Consider the following 26,290-nt stretch of genomic DNA (forward strand, 5'->3'; position numbering starts at 1 on the left):
AAGTGTCAGCTTCATTATAACTAGAGAGATAATCACTACTAACCAGTAGAAAGTACATCCAGATGTATTTGCATTATGGGATGGGGACCATAATCAATATGATTTAAAACCTATAATTATGTTATTTTCTCAAGAGTTTCAACATGATGCTAAAGTTTTGCTAAAAAACAAAAACAAAACAACTCTGACCATATCAACCTAACTTACCTGATTTGCGGTCTGTATGTTAAAGGAGTTAGATTTCACCTTCAGTGTGAATACATTAGTTTGAAAAGCCCAGTCCAGCAACATGTGAATTCTCAACCATGTGTTTCTGTGCAAAATAAATCACTTGATGGGAAACAGGAAATCACTAGTACAGGCTGTTTTTGTTAATTACACATGGAGTTATAACTAGAATGGGAAGAGCAGTGTTTTATTTTAAATCAGATTTGAATATTACACTGAGCATAAATAAAAAACTAGAGAACTTTAAATTGTCATTGATCTTCTCTGCACTGAAAGGGGGTAAGCATCCCAGGATCAGTCCTACCCCCTCTTAGAATCATTGCTACTTAGAAAAAGCAATTTTTATGTAGTTAATATTAGCACACATCCTTTGCTGCCTTCCTGCTTCCTAGCAACCTGAAGCAGAGTATATGCTTGCCAATCTGCTTTCGGTAGAAATTAAGAACAGAAGACCCAGTGATTTTGCCAATTGCCCTGAAGAGGTGGGGGATGTGTTCAGTGAGCGCCGTGCTGATTTTGTGAGCCCGGCATGTGATTTATGTTGCCAACCGTCTGACCCTGCTGCACTTTCCACCACAGGCCAGGGAAGATGTGATCCACATGCTGAAGACGGAGAAAACCAAGCCTGAGGTTCTGGAGGCTCATTACGGGTCTGCGGAGCCGGAGAAAGTGCTGCGGGTCCTGCACCGGGACGCCATCCTTGCCCAGGAAAAATCCATCGGAGAAGATGTCTATGAGAAACCAATTTCAGAGGTAAAAATATGACACCAGCATTCCCCTCCGGAGGGAGCCTCAGAGTGATAGCTTAACATCTTTGCATTTTACATGCTGTGACATTTTCTTTCGAAGGCAACATTTTTATGATACACTAATGTAGAATTAAGCTGAATTAAATAGCTCATGAATTATTGTAGATACATTTCAATAATAAGAATTTTAGAAGCGTTTCCTGGAATACACTTAAAGCCTGAAATGTATTTTTCATGTGATTATGACAGTTACATGCTCTTACAGTCTGTTATTCTTTCATTTCTCTAAGAGATTATGTGTGTGAAATGTGAAGTGCTTATCGGTTTTAGCATTGAGTTGTCAAGATTATTATCAAATTGATAACCTAAAATTACATTGATTTTATTATTGATATTTATGGTTTTAAAACCACTGTGCTTTGGTATCTTATATCTAATCAACTCTGTGATAATTAAAATGATCTCATATGAGTAACTTAAATACAATGGTGAAGGCAAAATCCCAATGAAATGCTTAAGGCAATTCTTTAAGATGAAGGGCTATATTTAATAATTATATATGAGATTGTATTAGGAACTATTGACTATTGTTATTAATTACCCATGATACTACATGTTAAACATACTGTCACATTGTAGTAGAAGTTTGATGCTGAATTAGGGAACCAGTTGATGGATCTAGCCATATTGACTCTTCAGAATTCATGTAAAAAATTCATATATGTGAAATAAGTATCATAAATGAAAAAGAACACAGAAATTTAAAGTCTGAAGCAATGTATTATAATTTAGCTTTTAACTTAGTCGAGTCTTTGCACAGGCCAGTTTGACAGATCTCAGACAAGATCTGCTTTAGACAGTATTCACAACAGATTGATGGTCTTATAATTTTCTATTTTCTGCAACAAGGATAAACTGAAGCTCTGTTCTCATCTTTTCCTAACATGCTAAGAGATGATAGGATGCAGTCAACAGGCTGGCTCCACTTTCCTGTTTGAGATCCATGGTTACTAGCTGCCTGTGGCCTTGGTCATGTCACTTCAGCTCCTTAAGCCTCAATTTCCTGCTCTGATGGGTGGGAGAAACAACAGTGCACATATAATACAATTGTTGTGAGGATTAAAGGAAGCAATGCCTGTAAAGCTCTTAACATCATGTCTGGTACAAGTTAGGTACTCAACAAATATAACATTGGTATTTTCTTGAATCTGAGGGTGATAATTGCTTACACACTTAATTAGTTCCAAAACTTGGAGGGATTTGAGGAGTAAATGACATATAGAGGTCAAAATATCAGTTTTATGTTATTGTTATAATCACCTGGATTGGAGAACTCAGCTTGGATAAATGGTGTCATTTGAGCTTCCTAATTCTTTTCTCCCAAGTTACAGCTTGGAATGACCCCTCAAAGGAGAGGTAGGTCTACAGAGCACACGCACTTACCCAGAACCACTGCCTCCAGTGCACGAGCTTTGTGGACAGTACACAAAGAAAGGAGTTTCTGACTCACCTTCAGAAAGTAGACCTAACCCAAACGCTCCTACCTTATGGACAGAAGAGCAGACTAGAAAACCACCCACCCCGTGGGTTGTCCTTTTGGAACTGGCTAAGCTGGGCATGAATCTTGGTTCCTTTCCTCAACTCAAAAAACTAAAGAGTTATTCTTCCTTGGGGAGGAGTGAGTGAGGAGGTAGAGAAAAGGATGGAAGCTAGGTTTCCCAATACTGCCAAAATGGTGAGGTCCTGTTTGTGAGAGAAATAGAATGCTAGAAGAGGAAATATTTATCTTCCACTATCTACAGATTTTTGGTCTCTGAAGCCTTCAGGCTTAACAATCAAGTTCATATTATCCAGGGGCAGGAGTCCTACTTCCAACTTCATGAGGCAAAAATCCCAATACATCACTGTTCCATTAACCTCCTGGGACCATGAGCTCTTAAGAGTTCCTAGAAGCCATGCTACAACACCTCAAGCCAAAAAATTGCTGCTCACTCAAATATCCATACCAAATTAGGCACAGCTGGGTTACTCAATAGCACTCACTGATTAGGTAATCAGTGCTGGGGACAAGCTGAGCAACTCCAGTGTCCTCGCCCCAGGACTGTAGCTGCTCCAAAGACCCACATGGATAGAACACATTAAGGCTAAGGCCCACCTCCTGTCCAGGCTGCCCCAGAACACTTAATATCAATATGTGCTGTTTTTTCTCTAGATGACCTTAAAATGTCTGTCTGGATATCTCATTTAATTATCAAATTAACAAAGCTCCCATCTGCCCCTCCAAAGTTCCTTGAGTGGATTGAGGAACAACTGCAAACGTCTGACAGATGACTTCAAATATTTAGCTTTATTATTGACATAAATAAATAAATAAATAAATAACCTCAGCAGGCTTTCTATGCTTTCCTTCCTAGACTTTGGAGAAACCACTTGAGAGAGAGTTGGGCCTACAGAACACATATATCATCTTGTGGCAGGCAGAGTAAAGAATAAGAAATGAGAAGGTAGAGCTGCTCCTTTCCAGTTCCTTATCCCAAATGCAACCTTCAAATAAGCCACCCCTCCTTCCTTAGTGAGGAGTGGGGGAGGGTGTGAAGAAGTGGACAGAGGCTGCTCTTTCCAATACTTTCAAAAGCATGGAGAGTCCTACTTTATCATAAAGGAAAAAGGGAAAGGAGTCACTCCTTCTACATTTCTGATGATGAGGAGAAAGATGATGATGATGAGGAGGATATTTCAGCAATGCTTGACAAATTCTAGAAAATATGGCGAAAAACGCACTTATAAATGAATGGGAGAGTCCTTGGGGAGAATGTGTTGTAATATGAAGCTATGAGAAAATCTCTTCTATAGACTATCCCGTTAAGATGACAGAAATTTCCCAGAACCAGTAAAGGTACAATTTGCCAACCCCTGGTGATCTCAGATATTATCAGCCTCCAGTTAACCTGGGCTTCTTCACCAGTCTGTCTGGCCACTTGCTTTTAGGAGATCTAGGCAGAAGGCACTGAGTATTATGGGGGCAGTATCTCCTTTATTTTGGGCCCCAGAAATGATCCATTCACAGTACAAATATGCAACTGTAGAGGGAGCCTTGGATCCTTCTTACGATGAAAGGCAAACATGGAAAGCCCAGCAGGAGCAGCTCTGATGCTGTTGCCCCGTGGAGCTACCCTCTTGGGTTTTAGGGAGTTGGTTGTGGGATTGAGAGTGCATTTTAAATACGTCAGCTTCAACATATCTGGAGCTGTGGCTCTCCACTGGAGGAGGGTTAGCAACTTTCCCCACTGGGGTATATTTGGCAATGTCTGGGAATAGTTATGTCACAACTCATGGTGATACTACTGACATGTTGGGGGCAGAGGCCAGGCGTGCTGCTAATCATCCTCCAATGCACAGGACAACCCCCCAAAATAAATAAATATTTGGCCTAAAATGTCAGTAGTCCTGAGTTTGGGAAACCCTGGACTAGAAATTTGAAGAGAAGAGCAGGATTGGGAACTATCAATATTATAAGATTTGATCCAATTTAGCAAACATTTACCGAACCCTTACTTTGTTCTAGGCACTGTGCTGGGAGCTAGGAATTAAAAAGATGGTGAAGGAATGACCCCTTAAGATCGTATAGCCTGGCCAGAGAAATAGGCACAAAACCCTGTAATAATATTTGACAAGACCTCTTTTAGTCTGAGAGACGTGCTCTCTACAGGTTCTGAAAGCCTCCCTGTATTTATTATCTCTTGGAAAAAGGATCATAGGTCTTTTTATACTTTTCCTAGAAATGCATTTAACTGCAAGCCTTAAAAAAAGATTGTGATGCTGATAATCACCTTTGAGGGGAGAAGTTTGGTACATGTACATGCTGAGCTCTTGTTTTTTCTGCGATCAGGAGGGATACTATCCTCTTTCTTTCTGACCAGAGGGTTTTGTGCCATCTCATGAAAACAGTGGAAGAGTTTGTTCTCCTGAGAGTTTAGGGCCATACATGTGTTCACAGTACAAGGGCCCGAAGGCCGGAAGTTACTGCAGTCTTACTATTGACTAGTTTATAAAGCCAAGTGGCCCAGAGAAAATGAAGGAATGGGGGGAAATGTTCTCCCCTTCAGGTAATAAATTACTAGGCCAATGTAAACAAATTATTTAGAATCATATACAAATAAAGTAAAATATTAAGCTCTTTCCCACGTTTGCTTACTCAGCTGGACAGACTTGAGGAAAAACAGAAAGAAACCTACCGGCGCATGTTAGAGCAACTGCTGCTGGCGGAGAAGTGCCACAGGCGCACGGTGTACGAGTTAGAGAACGAGAAGCACAAGCACACTGACTACATGAACAAGAGCGACGACTTCACCAACCTGCTGGAGCAGGAGCGGGAGAGGTGAGGACACACGCGTCCCCAGTCACTGCGGGGTGCCCGCAGCCCTCCTCTCCGTCACTGCTGGCAGGGCCCGGTCTTTGTTCCAGTGGCACCACAGACAGGTGCCCGGGCTCCTTCCGGTTTCTGAATGGTTTCTGGCCCTGGAGAGTGAGACAGAGTTTTACCTGGATCTATTCATGTGAACATGTGTGAGGGTGCCTTTAAGTAGGACTCCACATCCCCACTAGGATGTTGAAAGCCAAATACTATACACCAACTTGGGAAGTTTCTATTTGAACTTGATCAGTGAAGCACCTACATTTGAAAAAAGCCTCTCTACTAATTGCCTTCTATTTGAAATAATCTACTTGCTCTCTTTGGGACTGAAATCCATTTATTCAGGAAGGCAACTTTTAAAATTTAATTTAAAATGAAACCTATTCATTCTTTTTAATATTTTTTAAATTGATTTCAGAGAGGAAGGGAGAGGGAGAGAGAGATAGAAACATCAATGATGAGAGAGAATCATCAATTGGCTGCCTCCAGCACGCCCCCTACTGGGAATTGAGCCTGCAACCCAGGCATGTGCCCTTCACTGTGAATCGAACCAGGGACCCTTCAGTCCACAGGCTGATGCTCTATCCATTGAGCAAAACTGGCTAGGGCCCTATTCATTCTTAATACCAGTATAGAAAATCTTAATATATGGTTATATATAAATTACTTAATGACTAGAACTACCTGCTTTTCTTTCCAAGGGTTGAAAACTCTTAAGACAATGTAAAAAAATCAAAACAAAACAAAAACTCAGTGTGTTGAGCCTTGCTTATCTAAATGTATTTGTTTTAAATATGTTTTTATTGTTGTCAGAGAGGAAGGGTGAGGGAAAGAAAGATAGAAACATTAATGATGAGAGACAACCATTGATCGGCTGCCTCCTGCACACCCCCTACCAGAGATTGAGTCCACAACCCAGGCATGTGCCCTTGACTGCAATTGAACCCAGGACCTTTCAGTCTGCAGGCTGATGCTCTATCCACTGAGCCAAACTGGCTAGGGCCGTGGTCGGCAAACTGCCGCTCGCGAGCCTCATGCGGCTTTTGGCCCCTTGAGTGTGGCTCTTCCACAAAATACCACGGCCTGGGCGAGTCTATTTTGAAGAAGTGTCATTAGAAGAAGTTTAAGTTTAAAAAATTTGGCTCTCAAAAGAAATTTCAATCGTTGTGCTGTTGATATTTGGCTCTGTTGGCTAATGAGTTTGCCGACCACTGGGCTAGGGCAAGCCTTGCTTATCTACCCTTGTAGGCCGTTTTTCTCAGGGATTGCCACTTTTGAAGACAACTCCAGATTAACAAACTCTATGCTACCCATTTTATTTTGGCATCTTCTTCTTAGCGTATTTTCTTCTTTTCCTTCCTTCCCATAGCTGAGTAGTTAAGTCTGTGAATTTCACAAGCTTTGAATACAATGACTTGAATCCTCATGATTTGAGTTACTGAGGGTGTCTGCTTCTGTGTATAGGACTTGCAAATTGAGAGCCACTCAGGAACAGCTTTACCGATCCCAGCTTTATTATCTACTTAGTTACCAAAAAGGGATCTGGTCTCCCCAGATTAGTTTACTTACCAGAAAAAAAACTATCACAATAAGAGAGGAAATAAAACATGAAACAGAGCAGGTTTGTGTTAGCTTTTTTAAAAAAGTATTGGTAATGGTTACTTATTATTAGACTTGGCCTGTTCCTTGGGGAACCAAAAATGGAACAGAGAACAATGTCTGTGCAATATCCTCAGTTGATGGTTTCTTTAAGCCTGTTTTCCGCTTCTGTACACTCAGGTATATCAGCTTCGTGTTTGAACAAATAGATTGTCTGATTTGACATTTTGGCAACCAAACAGTGAGAATAAACTCCACCTCCTCAATCTCTGTGAACTTTCCAACCTGAAGCATAAGTATTGCAAACAAGGTCCTAATGAGAGTATAAATTACATATATCTACAACAGACCTGTGAGATGAAACAGAGGGCCGGAGACCATGGGATACCAGGATACAGGCTTTATTGGAGATCACCCTGCCGGGCCTCCTTCCAGAGGGGAAAAGGGAGAGAGAGAGAGAGTGCCGGGGTGAACACGCCTTTTGAGGGAAGGAAAGGAAGGGACGGGGCTTAGGGCACTTAGCACACGCTGATTGGTGGTTTCATGTAAGGCACATGATTAGGCACCTAGGGACTTAGGAATCAGGAGCTTAGGGTATTTGGCAGGTGCTGATTGGTGGTTCAATGTACAGTCCATATAAAGTGTTCAGGAATGTCCGGCTGCAGGTGGCGTTTACATCATACTCCGTCCATCAGTTGGGGGAAGGGAGGATCTATCAAGACCCTGGTTACATATCCTGTGGCAGAATGTGGTCAAGTAAAAGAGTACCAACTTGTTTGATATTGATTTTTTTTAAAGCTCTGAAATAAAATAATTTAAAAGAACAACTGTGTGGATTAAATATCTTCTGATCACTTTGTAAATTGTTTCATTCGGAACCAATATGTCTTTTCTAAACTGTCACACCCCAGTTCAATGCCTGAAGTGGCACCAGTTCCCTTAGAGTTGTTGGTTTAAATGAAGTGTGTGGATGGAGAGACTGCACTTATCCAGGCGGTTTCTTTTGCTTTCCATTTTGTTTTCCTGATTTCTATGTTCTGTGAGAGCAATTGAAATGATAACAGGGGGTGGAGAGCTTTCTAGTTCAAACAGAACTTTTATATCAGTTGTACAATAAGCCTATCCCAGATGTGTTTATCTACTAATTCCATGTTGCTCAACTAACTCTAGATAAACAATTACAACCCCCCCCCTTTTTTTGGAGGTAATTTTACTAAGACGACTACAACAAACTAATCTTTTGAGCAAATTGCTATGTAGAAGGTTTTTAAAATCAAAGTAAATTTTTAAAAAATGATCTTAAGATGCTTTTTGTACTTTGATCAGCACAACTGGGATATGTCACCAAATTTTCATGTTTTAGATAAGAATTCACTAAACAGCTTTGACTTTCACTTAAATATCAAACCACTTTAAGGTTTTGAAATAGTATTTTTTTGACTCAACAGGTTATACTTTACTGTTGTATATTTTTTACTACCCCCCCTCCCCCGCATCAGTGCCCTGACTGTCCACCAGTGTGTATGTCACTGTGGGCACACCCTGACACCCTTTGTTTTGTTAAATGAAACACCCGCTAGGACGCTGGTAACTTAAGTTGGCATCTCTGAATTTCTCTGTGGTCTGAGGCGTCCACCGTGACTGGTCTGTGGCGTTCAGGGGCAATGAAGCTTGGGATTCTTACTGCCCTTTGGAAACTGCCCTGCTAAATCTGCTTTGAGTTAAATCCTCTTTTTGAAGTAAGCGGTCATAATTAGTTCTACGTAAGGGGGCTGGCAGTTTCCTGACCCCACGGCTGGCTTTCCCAGGGGCCACATGGCAAGGAAGGTCCTCCCTGCAAAGACCTCAGACCGGGCCTGGCGCCTAGTTCCTGGGGGCCCAGGTGCTCTGGCAGCCTCTGCTGGGGCGCCACGTGGCCGTCGCCCTGACACCTGCAGGGGAAGTGGAGCTGCAGCTAATAAAGAAACAGCGTTTCTCAGCACCAGCTGGAGTCCCTGCCTAGACTGTTCCAAGTCCTTTGTTTGCTTCTTTGTTGTGCACTCCCTTTCCCTTCTCTGCAAAAGTCGTGTGTGTGTGTGTGTGTGTGTGTGTGTGTGAGAGAGAGAGAGAGAGAGAGAGAGAGAGAGAGAGAGAGAGAGAGAGAACCAGAGCCAAGAATTTTCCTTCAGAACATTTAACTTTGTTTCTTCTGTGAGCATGAGTAAAGGAAGGAAGTGAGACTTGAGATAAGCCTAAGTAGTTTGCTTCTTATAATCACCCCTCTTCTCCCCTTCTCACACGGGGCATGTGACTCCGCCGTCTTTCTCCGCCCCAGACAGCTTTGCATTTGGTGGTGGTGAGATGATGGGGGAGGGGGCCAGAGCCAGGGGACTCTATGGAAGGTAGCATCTGGGCTCCATTCTCTATAATTATATTGCTCTGTAAGGGGTTCTCACGTCCAGAAAAATGGTTAAAGGTAACAAAAAAGAACCCAGGCATACAAGATCAGTAGCAGGTGTTGATAAAGAAATCCAGATTCAGATATCTGATGAACCCAGGAATCAGAGGCTCTGAGCATTGCAAAGCAACTCTGAGATCAGCCATTTCAAGTCCCTCATTCTGCAGGTGGAGAAATTAAGGCCCATAAAAGCAGGTCACTGGTCTAGCACTTTTATGCAAATGAGTCTTTTGTGCAAAATGGCTTGTTTTATGTTTTCTTTTTGTGTGTGTGTGGCTCCCCACCTCCATGCTCTTATGTCCAAACTATGACACAACATCTTTAAAAGGCAGAGTGGTGGATATTGTGAAGATATAAACACAGCAATATTAGGACCAGTGGTGTCTCTAGACCAGGGGTCCTCAAACTTTTTAAACAGGGGGCCAGTTCACTGTCCCTCAGACCGTTGGAGGGCCGGACTATAGTTTAAAAAAAAACTATGAACAAATTCCTATGCACACTGCACATATCTTATTTTGAAGTAAAAAAACAAAACGGCAAAAACACCCGCATGTGGCCCGCGGGCCGTAGTTTGAGGACGCCTGCTCTAGACAGTGGAGATAGGAGAAACTTTGAGATAGCATCTGTTGGAGAAGCAGCCTGGGGACTTGTTTAGGAGCCAAGTATGACTAGGATGCAGTGTTCTACTTCAGCTGTATTCTGCTTGGGGTAGTGTTGATGCAAGGCTGGTGATGGTTCTGGTTAGGCTACATAAAGCCCCCCTCCACGTACCTCCTTGTTATGGCCACTGACCTGGACCATGCAAGTGTAAAAACTATAGAAGCAGAAACTACTTGTCACTTTTTAGGAGTTGTTTAATTCATCTTGAATAAAAATTCCACAGAGTAAGTGCCTAAAATGAGCAACATATTTTTCTGGGCTTCCTTTATTCTAAGTCAACAGACTGTAATCATAATTTATTACCATCATTTGCTGCATATTTATTTTTATCAATAGTCATATTCCCAAATTAAAAGGAGAAAATAGCACGAAAAACTGCAATGGCTTACCTGGCATTGTTAATAATAAAGACAAAAATATCCTTTATTGCATTAATTAAGATTGGGTAAAGAAAAGCTCTCTCTAAATGTTATATTCTGTTTGGTCCATATTTTAAGCCAACTTGATCTTTAAAGGCATAATCCGGATGCATGAAAGTACCTTTAGAGCTTATACTTTATTCCTTGTCTGAACTGCGAGACTTGTGATTTTAATCTTAAGCTTCACTAGCACTACTTCAAGAATGTCAGAATAGAGAGAGCACAGTTCATCAAAAAATGGTCTTGGCCCTAAACGGTTTGGCTCAGTGGATAGAGCATCGGCCTGGGGACTGAAAGGTCCCAGGTTCGATTCCGGTCAAGGGCAGGTACCTTGGTTGCGGGCACATCCCCAGTAGGGGGCATGCAGGAGGCAGCTGATAGATGTTTCTCATAGATGTTTCTAGCTTTCTATCCCTCTCCTTTCCTCTCTGTAAAAAAATCAATAAAAAATATATATTTTTAAAAATGGTCTTGAACTTAAATATTTGAGGGGAACGTATGTGTGTAAATGCTATTAGAGAGTGCTGTCTAAATCTATAACTGTAGATATAGATTTTAAAGCTTTTGGATTCTATAGACTCAGCTGAAACTGCATAAATAATTACATCATCATATAATATTGCAGCAAGTCTTCCAAGTATAATTTGTGTGTGTGTGTTTTAAGTACAAATCAGCATCTCAAGAGAAATTTCTGAACTTGGGAAGCAGAGAATGCAGGAGCAGGAGCTTGAAGGGAGGGGAAACTTTCGAGCCCCATTTGGGTATTGTTTAGGTCCGTGGGCAGGGGATTGGGTATTTGCCTGGTGTCCCATGGGACAGGCTGAACTATTATCTTTGCCTATGTAGGGGAATGACCAGTCAGACAGAGCATGTGTTTGCAAACTGGCTCTAGTTGCCTGGGATCTTGGGAAATATCCTTGGCTCGCTTTATAGAAAAAGATTCACATCTGTTTCCTGGGCATAATTTCCTGAAGTTTCTTGGATTTAGATGACTTATCTCTAAAATATGACGATAAATTGATTTTTCTCACTAGTAGCTTGGAGGATCGCAATAAATCACTCTGTAGAAAAAGATTGCTGCTGATGTGTAAATGATCACGTCTTATCAAGCAGAAAGTAACCAATAGGCAGAGCATATCAGCAGAAAACAGCTGAGCCTCTCTCTGTGTTAGTGCTCTGCTAGATGGCGTTTAGTAGCAGAGTTAGCTATTTTGTTGATCTCCCCAATATGCTGGACACATACACATCTTGCTTAATCCTTGTACAGTAGAAAGGAAAGCAGACAGGTTACATTCCTTCCACCAAGGTCACTGCCAACAGTTAATTGAAAGAATCAATGTTTGAACTGAGCTTCTCATAGTAAAAAATAAATAAATAAATAAATAAATAAATAAATAAATAAATAAATAAATAAAATAAATTTCTGCTTCTAAATTCTTATGTTCTGTTTAAAACGAACACCTCATTTCCTTAATGCATGTCAGAAGAAAAGATGTCTTGGAAAGTTAGTGACTTCTTAGACTGCACAACCATTCTGTTCAGGACTCAAAATCACAGACATGGTCATGAGATATGCCACCTACTATTGTTCGTGGAGTTCGGCGAGCTGACTTTCCTTGCGGGTTCTTGTCCTACAGAGTTTGAAGAATAAATTCATGGACTAAAAGGCTTCTTTAGTAAAATTGTGGAAGTTTATTGGAAGCATATACAAACTCTGCTTGGGGAGGGGTCCCCAAAGAGGAAAAGCCTGCTCTCTCTCTCTCTCTAAAATGGGAAAAAAGTCTAAATCTAAATCTTTTCTGAGTCGCTTTGTCTCCAGTTTATATAGTATGCTGGTAGCTTCTTTGTCTGAACATGACCCTTTCTAATTGGACCCTTCCTTAATGTATGTCCTCTGTGTTTACCTAATTGACCATTTTTTTCTGCAGAGTATCAGTTTCGAAGTCCAAAGCCCACCGTGGTGGCCCCCTCTTTCTCTTCCCTTCATCTTGCAGCATTCCTCTGTCCTCTGTGAAAGTAAGATAAGCATTCTGGCCTCTTGGAGCTATCTCTGCCCTTCACATATGCATTTGTCTCCCATGGACCCACCCCCCACCCCCTTTTCCCTAAACCTGCCTGTCCTGTCTCTAAAATTCCTTTCACTCCCAGTATCCTACTGATAAAACAAAAATTGCTGGGGATAAAGTTTTTAAGAAAGGAGAGGGGTTAGAATTCAGAGACTCGATCACAGAAAGAATGTTTTACAGTTGATTTTTCTGAAAGAACACTAGGATCAAACTATACCTTTCAATTGCTCTTACCCTTGCAATGTACACTTCCTCCTGGAAAATGTAATTGTGATGAAGGAGGCTGAGTTGGTGGCATTACCCCTATCACACAGCTTGGGTGTTTGTATTGGGGGATGGGGTAGGAGGGAGTAATGTAATAAAAGTGATGTTACATCTTACTTAAAGGGACCAGGCACAGATTCCTAGGGTTGGATGTTTGGAGTTAAAGGAGAGTTGATCCTCCTAAAAGACCCAGGATATTAATATATCTACTATCAGCACTGTAGTACTAGGAGCATGTCACTCATCCTTAACTAGGCACTCAATGGAGTAAATAGGAATAAGCCCATGAACAATATGGCTTGAGGTTCCTTTCACTAGATCCCACCTGTACAAAAATCTGGGTCTGAGGTAGATGTGATCTTTCCCCCAAGCTTCATAGTGACCTCATTCTCAAGGTCATTGAGTTAGCAGCCTTTCATCTAAGACTCTTCAGCGTCTTAGTAATAGAACTTTAACAGCTATGCCTAGGAAAACAGGTTATCTGATCAACAAAATGTTTTGATTAATCAAAGGTTATATTATGAATTAATTTACTTTTACTGTTATGGAAAATACTTCTCAGATGCATTTTACTTTCCTTAAACTTTCAAAAATATACCACAATATCCAGTTAAGTCATATTTGATGATTCAGCATCATGTAGTGATGCTACCTGCTGCCTACACAACTTCAGAGGCTATTAGATTATATTTAAATCTAAATGTCAGTTATGGTTGCATTTTTATTGTACTTAAGGATGATGAAGATGTTTTCTAGATCTTAGGCTTAACCTAGTTGAGAGTCTTAGTTAATTAGATTCAATGTATTTGGACTTTAAGAACAACAATGGAACCTGAACCAGGAAGGACTTTAATATTATACAGAGAGGTGGAATAATAATGAAAGAAAACTGGCCACAAGAAAGAAAAAAAAAACCAAACATTGAAAAAGAAGGCTTGAGAGACAATGGGCAAGAAACACACTTTACCGTTTAAGATTTTAATATATTAAGAAAGCCTTGGTCCTGTTATTTGATGCCCCCTATTCTGGAAAAGTCTAGGAGAAGTGAGAATGGAGGATGGTATTTGGGATTTAAGTGAGAACCCAGTAGAGGGAGATGGTCACGTTATCAGTCTCTCTATCATCTGAACCAATCATTGAGTTGTTCTCTTTCAGGAAGATTTCAGGAAATTGTCAGACAGTTCCTGAAACTCTAAGCACTTGATTCACTGAAGAGTCATCTTCGGAGAGAAACAGATGAAGCTTCATTCATATAACTGTCATTCTTTTTGTCATATGACTCTGTAAATACTGGTCACCACTAGTTAGACCAGATGTTGACACCTGTCATACACAAAGTTCACAAAGGTCTCAATTCTAATGCTTCCAGGGCCAAGGCCCTAACCGAATGAAGCAGATCCAACTTTTCAACACACATTGCATGAGTGGTAGGGACTGCTAGGCTGGAGAGAGCAAGCTCTGACTAAGAAAACCCACAATTCAGCCCAGGCTGATTGAACCCATTTTATTTTATTTTTTTTCTGATTAAAAAAAAATTATTTTTCAGTTACAGTTTACATTCAGTATTATTTTATGTTAGTCTCAGGTCTACAGCAAAGTGGTTAGATAATCACATACAAAATGATCCCCCGGTAGTTCAGGTACCCAATTAACACCGTACATACTTATCAAAATATTATTCCCCAGGTATTCCCTAGGCTGTACTTTACATCCCTATCACTGTTTTGTAATTACCAATCCACACTTCTTAATTCCTTCACTTTTTTTTCACCCAGCCCCCGACACCTCTCACCTCTGTCAACTATCAGTCTGTTCTCTGTATCTATGAGTCTATTTCTATTTTGTTTGTTGGTTTACTTTGTTCTTTAGATTCCACGTATAAGTGAAATCATATGGTATTTGTTTTTCTTTCTCTGACTTCTTTCATTTAACATAATACCCTTTAGGTTCATCCATATTGTCACAAGTGGTAAGATTTTATTCTTTTTTTACAGCCGAGTAATATTCCATTCTATGTATGTACCATAACTTTTTTATCCACTTGTCTATTGATGGCACTTGAGTTGCTCCCATATCTTGGCTACTGTAAATAATGCTGCCATGAGCATAGGGGTGCATATATCCTTTCAAATTAGTGTTTTGTGTTTCTTCAGATATAAACCCAAAAGTGGAATGGCCTCTCTTCCTGGCTCCCAGATGGCCACCTTATTGCTGTGTCCTCATGTAGCTTTTCCTTCATACATGTACATGAAGAGCTATTTTATAAGGCCTCTTCTCATAAGGCCTCAAATCCTATTGGATTAGGACTCTCCCTTTATGACTTCATTTAACCATTACTACCTTCAAAAAGCTATACCACCAAATACAGTCACATTGGGGCGGGGGGGGGGGGGGATGTTAGGTCTTTGACATATGAATTTGGGAGGACACAGTTCAATCCATAGCCAAGGGCATGGCAAAACTTGTTATAAGGGTTCTCCCTCTTATAATTCAGGAGAAATAGAGTAAAAATTAGTGTCTGATATGTTTTGACATAGCTTCAGTATCTTGCAACACTAAAAGTTTATTTAGACTTTCCCGATATCCCTAAAAGACCGTGGGAATAGTGAGACAGGGCTGGACAAGAGGACAGAACTATGACCCACTTGGATCAGCAACCTGAACAAATTGATAGCTGAGACCAGAGACCACCATGTGCCTCTCAGAGGATGCCAGTGTGGAAGGATGATGACTAGATGACCTTCCACCCACCTTCCTGGTGGTCCCAGAACTTAGTTCTGTTGTAGTGTACCCCCATCTTACAAAGGATGCCTCAAGAAGTCAAATTATGGAGTCACTTATTAAAAGCCGGCGGCATACGAGGGAGCCATTCAGCGCTCCAAACCTCGCAGCCCCAAACAGCTTGCCACATCTGGCTTATATTGGCAGAATATCACAAAGGTATCGATTACATCTTTGGGTCTGGAATGAGGAACCTGTTTCGTGAGCAAGTTAGTTATCTAAAGTATCTATGAATCACTGAATCAACAGAAACACATTATCTGGGACTGCCGGGGCAATTTACAATAATTGTGCTGTCCAGATTCCGGGACCACTGAGTCAACCGGAATGCGTTATCTGTAGCTACTGAGGCAATTTAGGATACTTGAGCTGTCCTGGGTCCCAGAAGAATGTTCTTCGATGACCAGTGAGATCACAATCAATGGGATATTCAAACCATCATCAATGGAGTATTCAGTCATACATAAGTTCAGAAAATCAAAATGACTTCCTATTGTTTTAGCAAACAAGTAAGCACAGAAGCCAAACAGCAGTTTCTACCTGAGATGATTGCTACCATACTTCATTTCCAACTCCAGAACTGGGGTTCTGAAGCCCTAAAATTAACTCAGGGACTCTGTCTTGACTCAAGATTCTTTAAATTTACTAAGTGGAACCGGACTTGATTGAGCTTACTCAGAATTAACTAAGACAAAGTGGAATGGGAGTCCATAAGATAAATTATAAGGGATACAGAAAAATGAAAATCATTGTGTTCCCTGCACATATTGGTAAAATAATACACACATGTATGTGCTAAGGAGAAATAAAGTCATTTTGTGGCTTATCCCAGAGAACTGGTGGTGTGCTTACAATGTTTTGTGATCTTCAGAGCTAAGTCTAACCTCTTCAACTGCACAGTTAACTCCTTCTTTAGCTGCTCGGTGCTGAACCTCCCTCAAAATCTGTAACCTGAGACTATTGTTTTCTCAGTCTCCTGCATTTCATTTGAAGCCAGGTAGCTCTGAATTCAATTTCTGTCTCTGCCACTTACTGGTCTGTAACCTTGGACATGTTATTTAATCCCTCTGGTTCTTGGTTTCTTTGACTATAGTATAGGGATAACTGAGTCGTTATCTCATAGAGTCGTTTATGTTCATGAGTTAATGAATATAAACCCTTTCACGGGCATAGCATATAATACCTAAAATTGATCATTTCCTCTGCTAATCTGGTATTATACACTAAGAAGAAGACTGCAAGTTTCACTAAATTACAATTTATATTTTATCAAACTAAGACATTTTGAAAAAATGCAAAGTATTGAAAAAGTAAATTCTATTATTTGGGCATAGTTGATATTATATTTAGATTGTAGGTGGACTCAGAAAAAACTGAAAAAAACTACTACAAACAATTTAAAAATCCAATAAAGTGAGTTGTCAAGGTATAAAACTATATAGAATCGATAATAAAAATCAAGTTTTCCTATTTTAAATATAAAAATAATATAAATTATATTAAATATAAACTCTCACTCTATTAATCTATGAGTTTGATCCTAATAAGAATACCATTTTTTAAATATGGGAACTAAATGAAGTGATTCTAAAGTTCATGTAAAAATATGAATATGTTTTCATAGTCAAATATGAAAAAGTATGAATAGTCAAATTTTAAAAATGAAAAGTAGTAGATATGTTTTTTACCAGAAACAAAACTCACTTAAAAGTTACAGTAAGTAAAATGTTGTGGTGTTGGTATATGGATAGAAGATCAATAAAGTTGATAGAAATTCTGGAAACAGATTATAGTAGATATGGAAATTTAAAGTAGATATGGTATTCCATCTCAGTTTAAAAAGTTGAGGCCCTTAGTAATGGCTATTATTATAGTTATTTTTATGTATAGTGCAGATAATTTATTTGTAAACATGGGGGACAACTGGCCATATTTTAGTTAGCATCATTTCCCTCTGGTCTTATGTGGTTTCTACCATTTCAGGAGAGCCATCAATATGACAATTGTGGTTTACGCTAAGGGAAGATTTAGCATTGACTTTTTAAGTTTCCAAAGGACTGATAAGTTCTATGTAACAAAAATTATATTTGAAGAATAAAATATAACTATAAAATATATAGCTGGAAAATGATGACTTTCTATTAAAAAAGCAATATTATGATTTTTAGCCACATAAAATTTTATGGGAAGTAAATTACGTGATAACTATAGGCATCCTTTCGAAGAAAAACTACTGTGGTAACTTTGCGGAGGTCATAAATATTGCTATTTTATATAGTATTTCTATAATTTGTATATTAAAACAATTTATAAATTAAAAAGAAGTGACACAACACATTTTATATCTTGAAAAGAATATAAGTTTAAACCCAACTTGAACTAAAGCTAGACTAAAGAATCGTACCTAATAGTGTACCAAATTGAGGGGTTATTTTAATGCATGTATTTTTCACAGAAGTTATTGTGGGTTAAGTGGAGTCCAGATACGAATTCACTTCTTTAGTCAGTCTAGTGCAGATTTACTTTATATTTTTTAGATAAAAAGTTGATTGTTGTTGATACAGCATATGTATGCAAATAAAAATTCATGCTTATTTTTATTGTTAACCAGAGAGCCCCCGGGAACTAGAGCAGATGGGAAGTTTTAAGAAACAATGAAAATCATTAGGAAATAACAAGCCAGAATCATCTGGAAATAATGGTACTTCAACAGGCAAATTTTAAGTCAATAATTTCAGCCTCAGTGTCTACCCAAATGAAATACAGTGATCAACAAGTGCCTTGTACTGACAAATTACTTTTTAAAATTCTTTCTGATATATCAATACACTGATACTACGAATTATGATCCAGGCAGTTGTAATGCCAGACAGTTGATCAATGCTGACAGGCACTCTGTATGTCAGAAAATACAAAATCAAAAGTCTCCTACATCTTTAAAAAAATTAATTGAAGCGTTAGTGAGATGTACTAGTATAAGTTCCATAGAAAACAACTGAATTCAGTTTGCAAAAACAACTGGATTAAGAATGAAAATTTCCAACAACTGATTGGGAGTTTTTGTTTTCCACATTCCAAACTAGTTGAATCAAGTTTTTAATTGAGCTGATGGGTTGTTTCAGCATCATGGACAAAATCAGGTATTCAAAAGTAATAAGTGAGATTATTCTTCTGAAATGAAAAAGTTTGGGAATGATGCCCTAAATTGGCAGCCATTTATCACAATAAATACCAGGCAAATGGTTTTGCACAAATTCAAACACCAAGAAAGAGTTAAGACAGGAAACTGCTGGAAAAATGTGTTGTCTCTTACCACCATTGAGAATAACTCCATTACTCTGATATTTCCAGGACGGAAGAAGGTGCTCAGATTAGCATTACAAATCCTGGACTCCAGGGAAGGACTTGGACTCGGGGAGGTGGTGTTTTCAGTGTTTGGAGGTTCCTCCTTTCTGGCTCCTTGACTGAGTGTACACTCTCTTCCAAGAATGCTTGTGTTTGGAAAGTACTTCATGCTTGTGGTGGTGAAAAGTTTGAACAGAAAAGATTAATCCAAGTTTGGGTCTTTCATGCTCAATGCATAACATATTCAGCTCTTGAATGTGAATTCTTAGCCAAGAAACTATTCAAATAATATTCAGGGGCTGAAATGTGAGCTTTAACTGCAAACAAACTAGAGGTCAATTTTACTTAATCTTCACTTATTCCTCTGAAGTTCAGAAATGCTATGCCTTAATGATTTTCTTTATTTTTATTTTTTTGCACAACTCCTAATATCCTATGAGTTTACTGAAAATTACTTTTATTTATTTTATTTTTAAATGCTTAAGGAAGTGCATGGCTGATCTGAAATGTAAAGGAAATTGGTGAAGTGTGACTGCTCCACATCCATTGTGCTGTTAGAAGATGGATGGGATGCTTTGGTCTACCTAGTCTTTGTCATTTGTTACAATGTCATCAAATCTTGTATTCTAATTATCGAAGTGTTCTTACTGTGCCCACTTGTCTACACCCACTATCCGTCCCTCCAGTACTTTCTGATTTGCTCAGTTTTCCAGTGCTCACAGATTTGCCTGACTTCTGGAATTTTTAACAGTTGAGAAATTCTGGATTATATTACTCCCAAGGAAGGAGGCATAATTGTGTGAAGAACTACTGCTCAGACTTAATCCACCATTACCAAACCTACAGGGAGATCCTGGAAGAACATTCTCCTGCCCCAAGTAAGGAATCCAAGTACAGTGGTTCCAGCATATCCTAAGCCTTTCCTCTCCTTGCTTGTCTATTCCAGACCACCCTAATGCATCCACTTCGCACAGTTATGGAACATAACCATTTTTTGCTGCAAAAAATGTCTTCTGAGATTAAAGCACATTGAATTGGCAACATCAGTGATCACCCACACATTGAGAAACTTCCCACTCACCATATGCTAAACAAGATCTTTCTCAGAAGTCTTCAGGAAACATGTCCTTTTTATCTCCTCTTTTCCTGATCAATTTGAATAAGGAGCAATTGTGAGAAGACTTGATTTTAAGAGCCACTTGTTCAGGTCATGATGTCCTAGATACTCATAGGATGATGGGAGCCTGGACACTCTGGATCCAGCACCCTATGATTGTCTTAGAAGAACCTCACCAACAGTGGGTTTAGGACTTGGCCTTGTGACCTGTTATCACAATAATACTTTCCAGGTGCATAATATTAACATTGGAGTACACATTTCAGATAATATAAGCTAAAAAATTTGAGAGAATAGCCTCCATTTGGTTGTATGCCATTCATAGAAAAGAAAATTATGTATACTTTTAAAATATTTATTTAGTTCATTGAGTAAATAGTAATTGAATGAGTGTCCATACTTGACCAGCTTATTGAGATGTTTAATGGGTTTCTCAAACTAATGTGTCCAAAGCAGAACTCTTGGTTACTTCCTGTAAATTTATTCCTCTCAGTTGTGCCTATCTCAGTTAATGGTACTTCTATCTAATTACTCAAAAGACCATCAATCACCCTTAATTCTTATCTTTCTCTCAACTTTCCAAATGTAACCACCAGTAAGTTGTATTGATTATGCTTTTAAATTACCTCTGGAATTTGTCCATTTTTCTCCAGAACCATTGCTACTGCCCTCGTCCAAGATAAAGTCTTATCCAAGCTACCATCACATTGCTTGCCTGGGCTACTACGATAACTTTCTTTAGACCTCTTGTTTCCACTCTTGTCTTTTCTGTGCCCAAGTACGTTCTGTACATTCTAAGTCATGTAATCAGATCCTTCAGAAAAAAATCCAGTTCCTTACCACGGTGTGGCAAATTGGGCCAAGTCAATGTGCTGTTTTCCAATTGTCATCTCTTATTGGAATATGTTGATAATCATGAAAAATGGTATGTCAGGATGAAAACGAGTCTCCCTGAATTTTGCCACACATACAGTTATGAGTTAAGCACTACTTGTAGACTTGATGAAGCCTTTAGACATGCTGACAAGCTCCTAGCATGAAAGGTTCAATCTGACAGGTGCAGCAACATTCTAGCTTCAGGATCAGCTGATTTTCTGGTTAAATCAGGTATTAGAATGCGCTGCTCACTTTGGGGGACAAAGAACCAAATGGAGGCCTGGGTCTAGAGCAACACTCCTAAGGACATCAGGCTGCTGGGCTTACCAGGTTATTAGATCTAATTTTTATAAGAATGGAGGTGCCATATGTTTTTAATCACTCATTTTGCCAATAAAAATATGATTTTTAACATTAGTTATGCTAATTAGAAGAACTTCTAGTCCTTGTGTTTTGTCAGAGCTACTTCTGGGTTATATACTTCTGATAAGGATACTTCAAATGTTAGCGAACTACCCCTGCCAGTCATTCGAATGGACCTTGTATCTCTCTTCCTTTGCTCTTTATGCTCTGGTTACACTGACCTTCTTTCTGTATTCCCACTTCAGGGCCTTTGTACTTGCTCCTCCTTCTTCTTTTCTTTGCATGGTTGGTTGCTTTGATCCTTTGTAAATTTCAAGTGTCACTGCTTTAGAAAAAGTCTTTAAGGACACCTCCTTTGAAAACATTCTTGCTCCCTTTTCTAAGGGCTCCTATCACTAGAATGTAAACTCCACCAGGATGGGGACCTTGTCAGTCTTATTCACACCTTATCCCCAGTGCCTAATACAGTGCCTGCTCCTTGGTGGGCAGCCAATTAGGAATGCATGAATAGAATACAACAATCTGCAGGGAAATGTAAATCAAAACCACAATATCACCTCCCACCTGTTAGACTGGCTACAGTCAAAAAGGCAAGAAATAATAACTGTTGGTGGGAATGTGGAGAAAAGGGAACACTGGTGCTCTGTTGGTGGGAATGTAAATTGGTTCAGCCTCTATGGAAAACGGTATGGAGGTTCCTCAAAAAATTAAAAATAGACCTACCAAATGATTCAGTAATCCCATTTTTGGGAATATGTCCAAAGGAAATGATATCAAGATATCAAAGAGATATCTGTTGCAGCATTATTCATAATAGCCAAGATATGGAAACAATCTAAGTGTCTATCAATGGATAAATAAAGATGTGGTTTATGTATACAATGGAATATTATTCAGCCATGAGAAAGAAGGAAAGTTGCCATTTGCAACAGCATGGATGGACCTTGAGGGCATTATGTTAAGTGAGAAAAACCAGACAGAGAAAGACAAATACTGCATGGTATCACTTATATGTGGAATCTACAAAAACAAAAAGTCAAACTCATAGAAACAGAAATTAGAAAAGTAATTGTTGCCAGGAGTTGGGGAATAGAGAGAAAATAATAAAATACAAACTTTTAGTCATAAGATGAATAAGGCCTGAGGATCTAATGCGAACCATGGTGACTACAGTTGATAACACTGTATTGGATAACTAAAACGTATTAAGGGAGTAGAACTTAAGGTGAGATGATGTGTTACTTAACTAGATGGGGCCGGGGGGTCCTTTGTCAATGTTTATCAGTCACTACAGTGTATACTTTAAGTACCTTACAATTTTATTTGTCAATTATACCTCAATAAGACTGAAATTAAAAAAAGAAAAAGAAGAGTGAATAGAAGATACCTTCTAAAGACAGAAAGACACGAAGATGTGGTCCCTGCCCTTCCAATAGTTGGGACATTTCTAGTTACTATGACTCTAAGGAGGGTTCTATCACCCATTTAAACATCTTCTCCAGGTTCCAAGAAGCTCCTAAAAGGTAATGTCAGTTATCTAAGGAATCTTAACTAATTATGCTAAACGCAGCTATTTTAAGAGGGTCTTAATAGAAGGGCCTTGTTAATTTTGAATGTAACTATTTAGTGATATTAAGCAGGGATCAAAAAAACACACATCTGTGACTGACATTTATGGCATTTGTTTTAAAGAATTTTTCATAGGTGATAAAACATTTTCTCTTGCTATTATCATTTGTCTTTAAATATTGATTTGATATGGTTTTGAACATACCCAGTGCCTGTCTGGGATGCTAACTCAAGCTTGAAGCACCAGGAACAGCTTGCATGCAATATGCCACTGATAATCAATCCTGATCCCCAATCCCAAACCATTCTCTCTTTTTTTTAATTGTTTAAAGTATTACATGTCTCCTTTTCCCCCCGATTGACCCCACCACCACCACTCCTGCTCCCTCAGGACAAGCCCCCACCGCCCCAGTGTCTGTGTCCATTGGGTTCCATTCTCTTTTTTAACATGGGTTTTTAGTCTGTGTCAAAATTAGGCCACAAATTTGTATTATTGTTAAGTGTCTACCATCATCAAAATGAATAAACTGTGCACAAATATATTAATGATTTATTGTGGGCCCGCAATGTGTCAGTCTGTGGCCTTGACTTGCTAACTACACTAACTAACAATACTAACTGTCAGTGCTAATTATGCTTAATAACTATGCTAGCAAACAATACTGACTACACTAGCTAGGGTAATTTATACTAACTATGCTAATTAACAATACTAATAAATAATGCTAACTATACTAACTATACCAATACTAACTATACAAACTGTACTAACAATGCTAACTAATAATACTAATAAACAATGCTAACTCTACTAACTATACCTGTTGCAGAAGACCAAAGACAAACCAAGCGCAGCCTTAAAGAAGAGGAGGGACACTGTTTAATACACGGGCGGACTCAGGGAACAGCCTTCCAAATCTGAGTGAAGGAACATGCATGGGGCGCTTCCTTATATCTCCCTGTGGTCCTTGTCCCACAAACATGGATTATGCTTCCGGTCCTTTTCACGGGCCTTGCAAGAAGGCCCCCAGGTGTTGGGGGTCTCCAGGCCTTATCTGATGGTCTGGCCTGGCGCCAGAGTTAATAACCCTCCCTCCAGGGCAGTGCACTGTCCACAGCCCCATGGCCTCTGTAACTGGTTCTGCAAGACCAGTATCTGGGAAGAAGGTAGTGACTTAATTATAGGTTATCAAGAATGTACACTGAGCTTGCTGGCATGGATTCAGATCACTATCCCCCAAATATCAGGGTTACATTGGAATTAGCCCTTTTTAGCCTTCTCATACCAATACTAACAGTACTAACTAAAAAATATTAAAAGAGCAAAGAAAATATTTAAAAATGAGAACAGAACAAATAAAAGAAAAATTGAGAAAAAGAAAATTTTAAATGTGAAAAAAAAGAGAAAAATGAGAAGAGAGAACAATAAGAAAAAGAAAATAGTAAAAAAAAAACACAAGAAGAAAATTAAAAAGAGTAAAGAAATAAGAAAAAAGAAAGAAAATGGGGGGTGGTGGTGGAGGAAAACAAGCTAATGAGTCCAAATGCAACAGGTCAGCACAAATCAGCTTCCTGGGCTCTAAAGGACAAAACCCTCAGCCCAGCCAGGGCCTTACACAGGAGTTATTTGTCATGGGACCTTATGCGGTCCAAGCAAGAAATGTACCAGTCTCGGCTGGGGTTGAACCACAGTGGTTTTTCTCATTTTTTTGGTCTTAAGACCTCTTACTCTAAAAAATAGAAGGACCCCCAAAAAGCTTTTTGTTTATGTGGAATTTGAAAGATTGATATTTACCTTATTATAAATAACAAAAAGACACACACCTTTAGGAAAGACATTTAGGTAAAACAATTTTTTTAAAGACGCAGTGACTCTTCAACTAAAGGGTACTTGCCATTCTATAGCCCACAGTGTGTGTTTTCATTTAGATAACACGTAAATTAACCAGCACATTGGTTGAACCGTGAATCCCTTCCTGTGGGCTGAAGCATAGATGAGGAGCGGGCTCCCTATTGAAATTCCAGCGTGTGCTGAATACAACTGTGTAGAGTTTAGCTAGTCTGAAAAATCAGGAGTGAGGCCCAGTTGACATTTTATGCATATCTTTTTTTTTTTTTTTTATCTCATTCCTCCTCAACTTCAGCCCTCTCCCCAGTGCGTTTGCCTCAGTATAGAGCATAATTCCTGTGCACTTGCTTTGCTTCTTAAGAGCTGAGCTGCCTTCCCTTCCAGTGCTGGGCAGCTCCACCCCTTTTCACAGACCAAAGAAAATCTGCACAATAATGAACCATATAAGGGAGGAATGACATCATCAGTTATTGGTCCCAAGCTGTTTTGCACAACATTCACCTTTCATTGTTCTGATGACAGGGCTGGAATGTGACGGTTAATTCCCTGTGGAGTAGGGGGCTGAGCAGGGCCTGCCGCTGTTGAACAAACTTCAGTACCCCCCCTTATAAAAAGCAAAAACAAAAACAAAAGCTACCATGCTTCCTAGTATTAAGGTAAGGAAGTCAAGATCTGCTTTGATTTAAGCAACTGTTAGTTACTCTAGTCCATGCGCATTTCATTTGTTAATAGGCTTAGTTGGCAGTCAACTCATTTCTAAGTGTTACTGCAAAGAGCATCTTGGAAGCTGGGTTTGGACATTTGCAGAGCCTTGACTAATCTGACAGGGGCTGTGAGAACTCGACAGTCTTTCCGTTTTCGGCCATAGGTTTTACTGAGTGTGGATGGTGACAGCCCTTGAAAGTGATCAGCTTATTCTGACTTTACTTGATATCTCAGAATCCTTGCTTGGAACGGGCCAAGATGCACCTTGTGGTGGGAGGCATGCTCCTGTTCTTCTCTAGAGGTGAAAAGTAATTAATTCTACAGAAACTTGGGGAGTTTGTATAAATAAGAATGGAAATTTTCTTATCTTGCTGCTGTCAGTTCTAATGTGTTTGGAAGGCTTTTAACAAAGCAGCCTTTCTGTGGACTGTAAATGTATCTTCTACTTTATGATTACTTGATGATCAACAACTAATGGGAAGTAAAAATACTCTTGTTAAGGTTTTCTTTGTTGTTGTTGTGGGGATTTGCTGCAGATCTCTCTTTGCATATGTGGAGAAGGCTTGTAAAAAGTTGGCGATGAATTAGAATGCATAGAGATCCAAAGAAAGCTGTGTTTGTTCTCAAACAGTGTGGCAGTGATAAGGAGAAGAAGAAAGCAAAGAGTAGGTTTGATTTCAAAGTGAGAATGGGATTCGAGTTTGGACTCCAACAATTGTGCAAAAAGTTCAACTTTAGTAATTTTTCAAAATGCCATAAAAACATTGTCTGAATTCAGCAGGGTGTATCAAAACACATAGCTTGCATTTAGCGCTCAGTAGGGCTGGAGGGTAGTTTCTTTCACAAAAG

At 39.3% G+C, this 26,290-nt stretch overlaps 1 protein-coding gene and 1 long non-coding RNA gene across 4 annotated transcripts in view; one reads left to right on the plus strand and one right to left on the minus strand.

Moving 5' to 3' along the window:
* FILIP1 (filamin A interacting protein 1) overlaps positions 1–26,290 on the plus strand; it is a 180,534-nt gene that overhangs the window by 113,587 nt on the left and 40,657 nt on the right. For 2 of the 3 annotated variants that reach the window (XM_079780849.1, XM_079780848.1), the window contains exons 3-4: positions 808–981; positions 5,177–5,355. In XM_079780849.1, coding sequence (XP_079636975.1) covers positions 808–981; positions 5,177–5,355 — 353 coding nt within the window. Of the gene's footprint in view, positions 1–807; positions 982–5,176; positions 5,356–25,611; positions 25,743–26,290 lie in introns of those variants that run through there. The other variant, XM_079780850.1, reaches the window with a different exon arrangement.
* LOC307105227 lies at positions 839–7,780 on the minus strand. The gene is made up of 3 exons (XR_013814006.1): positions 7,341–7,780; positions 5,333–5,495; positions 839–959 (listed from the first exon to the last, which is right to left on the minus strand). It is a non-coding gene; the product is annotated as an uncharacterized lncRNA (long non-coding RNA).

The sequence above is a fragment of the Cnephaeus nilssonii genome (genome assembly GCF_951640355.1).
Source record: "Cnephaeus nilssonii genome assembly, chromosome: 9".
Lineage (NCBI taxonomy): Eukaryota > Metazoa > Chordata > Mammalia > Chiroptera > Vespertilionidae > Cnephaeus > Cnephaeus nilssonii.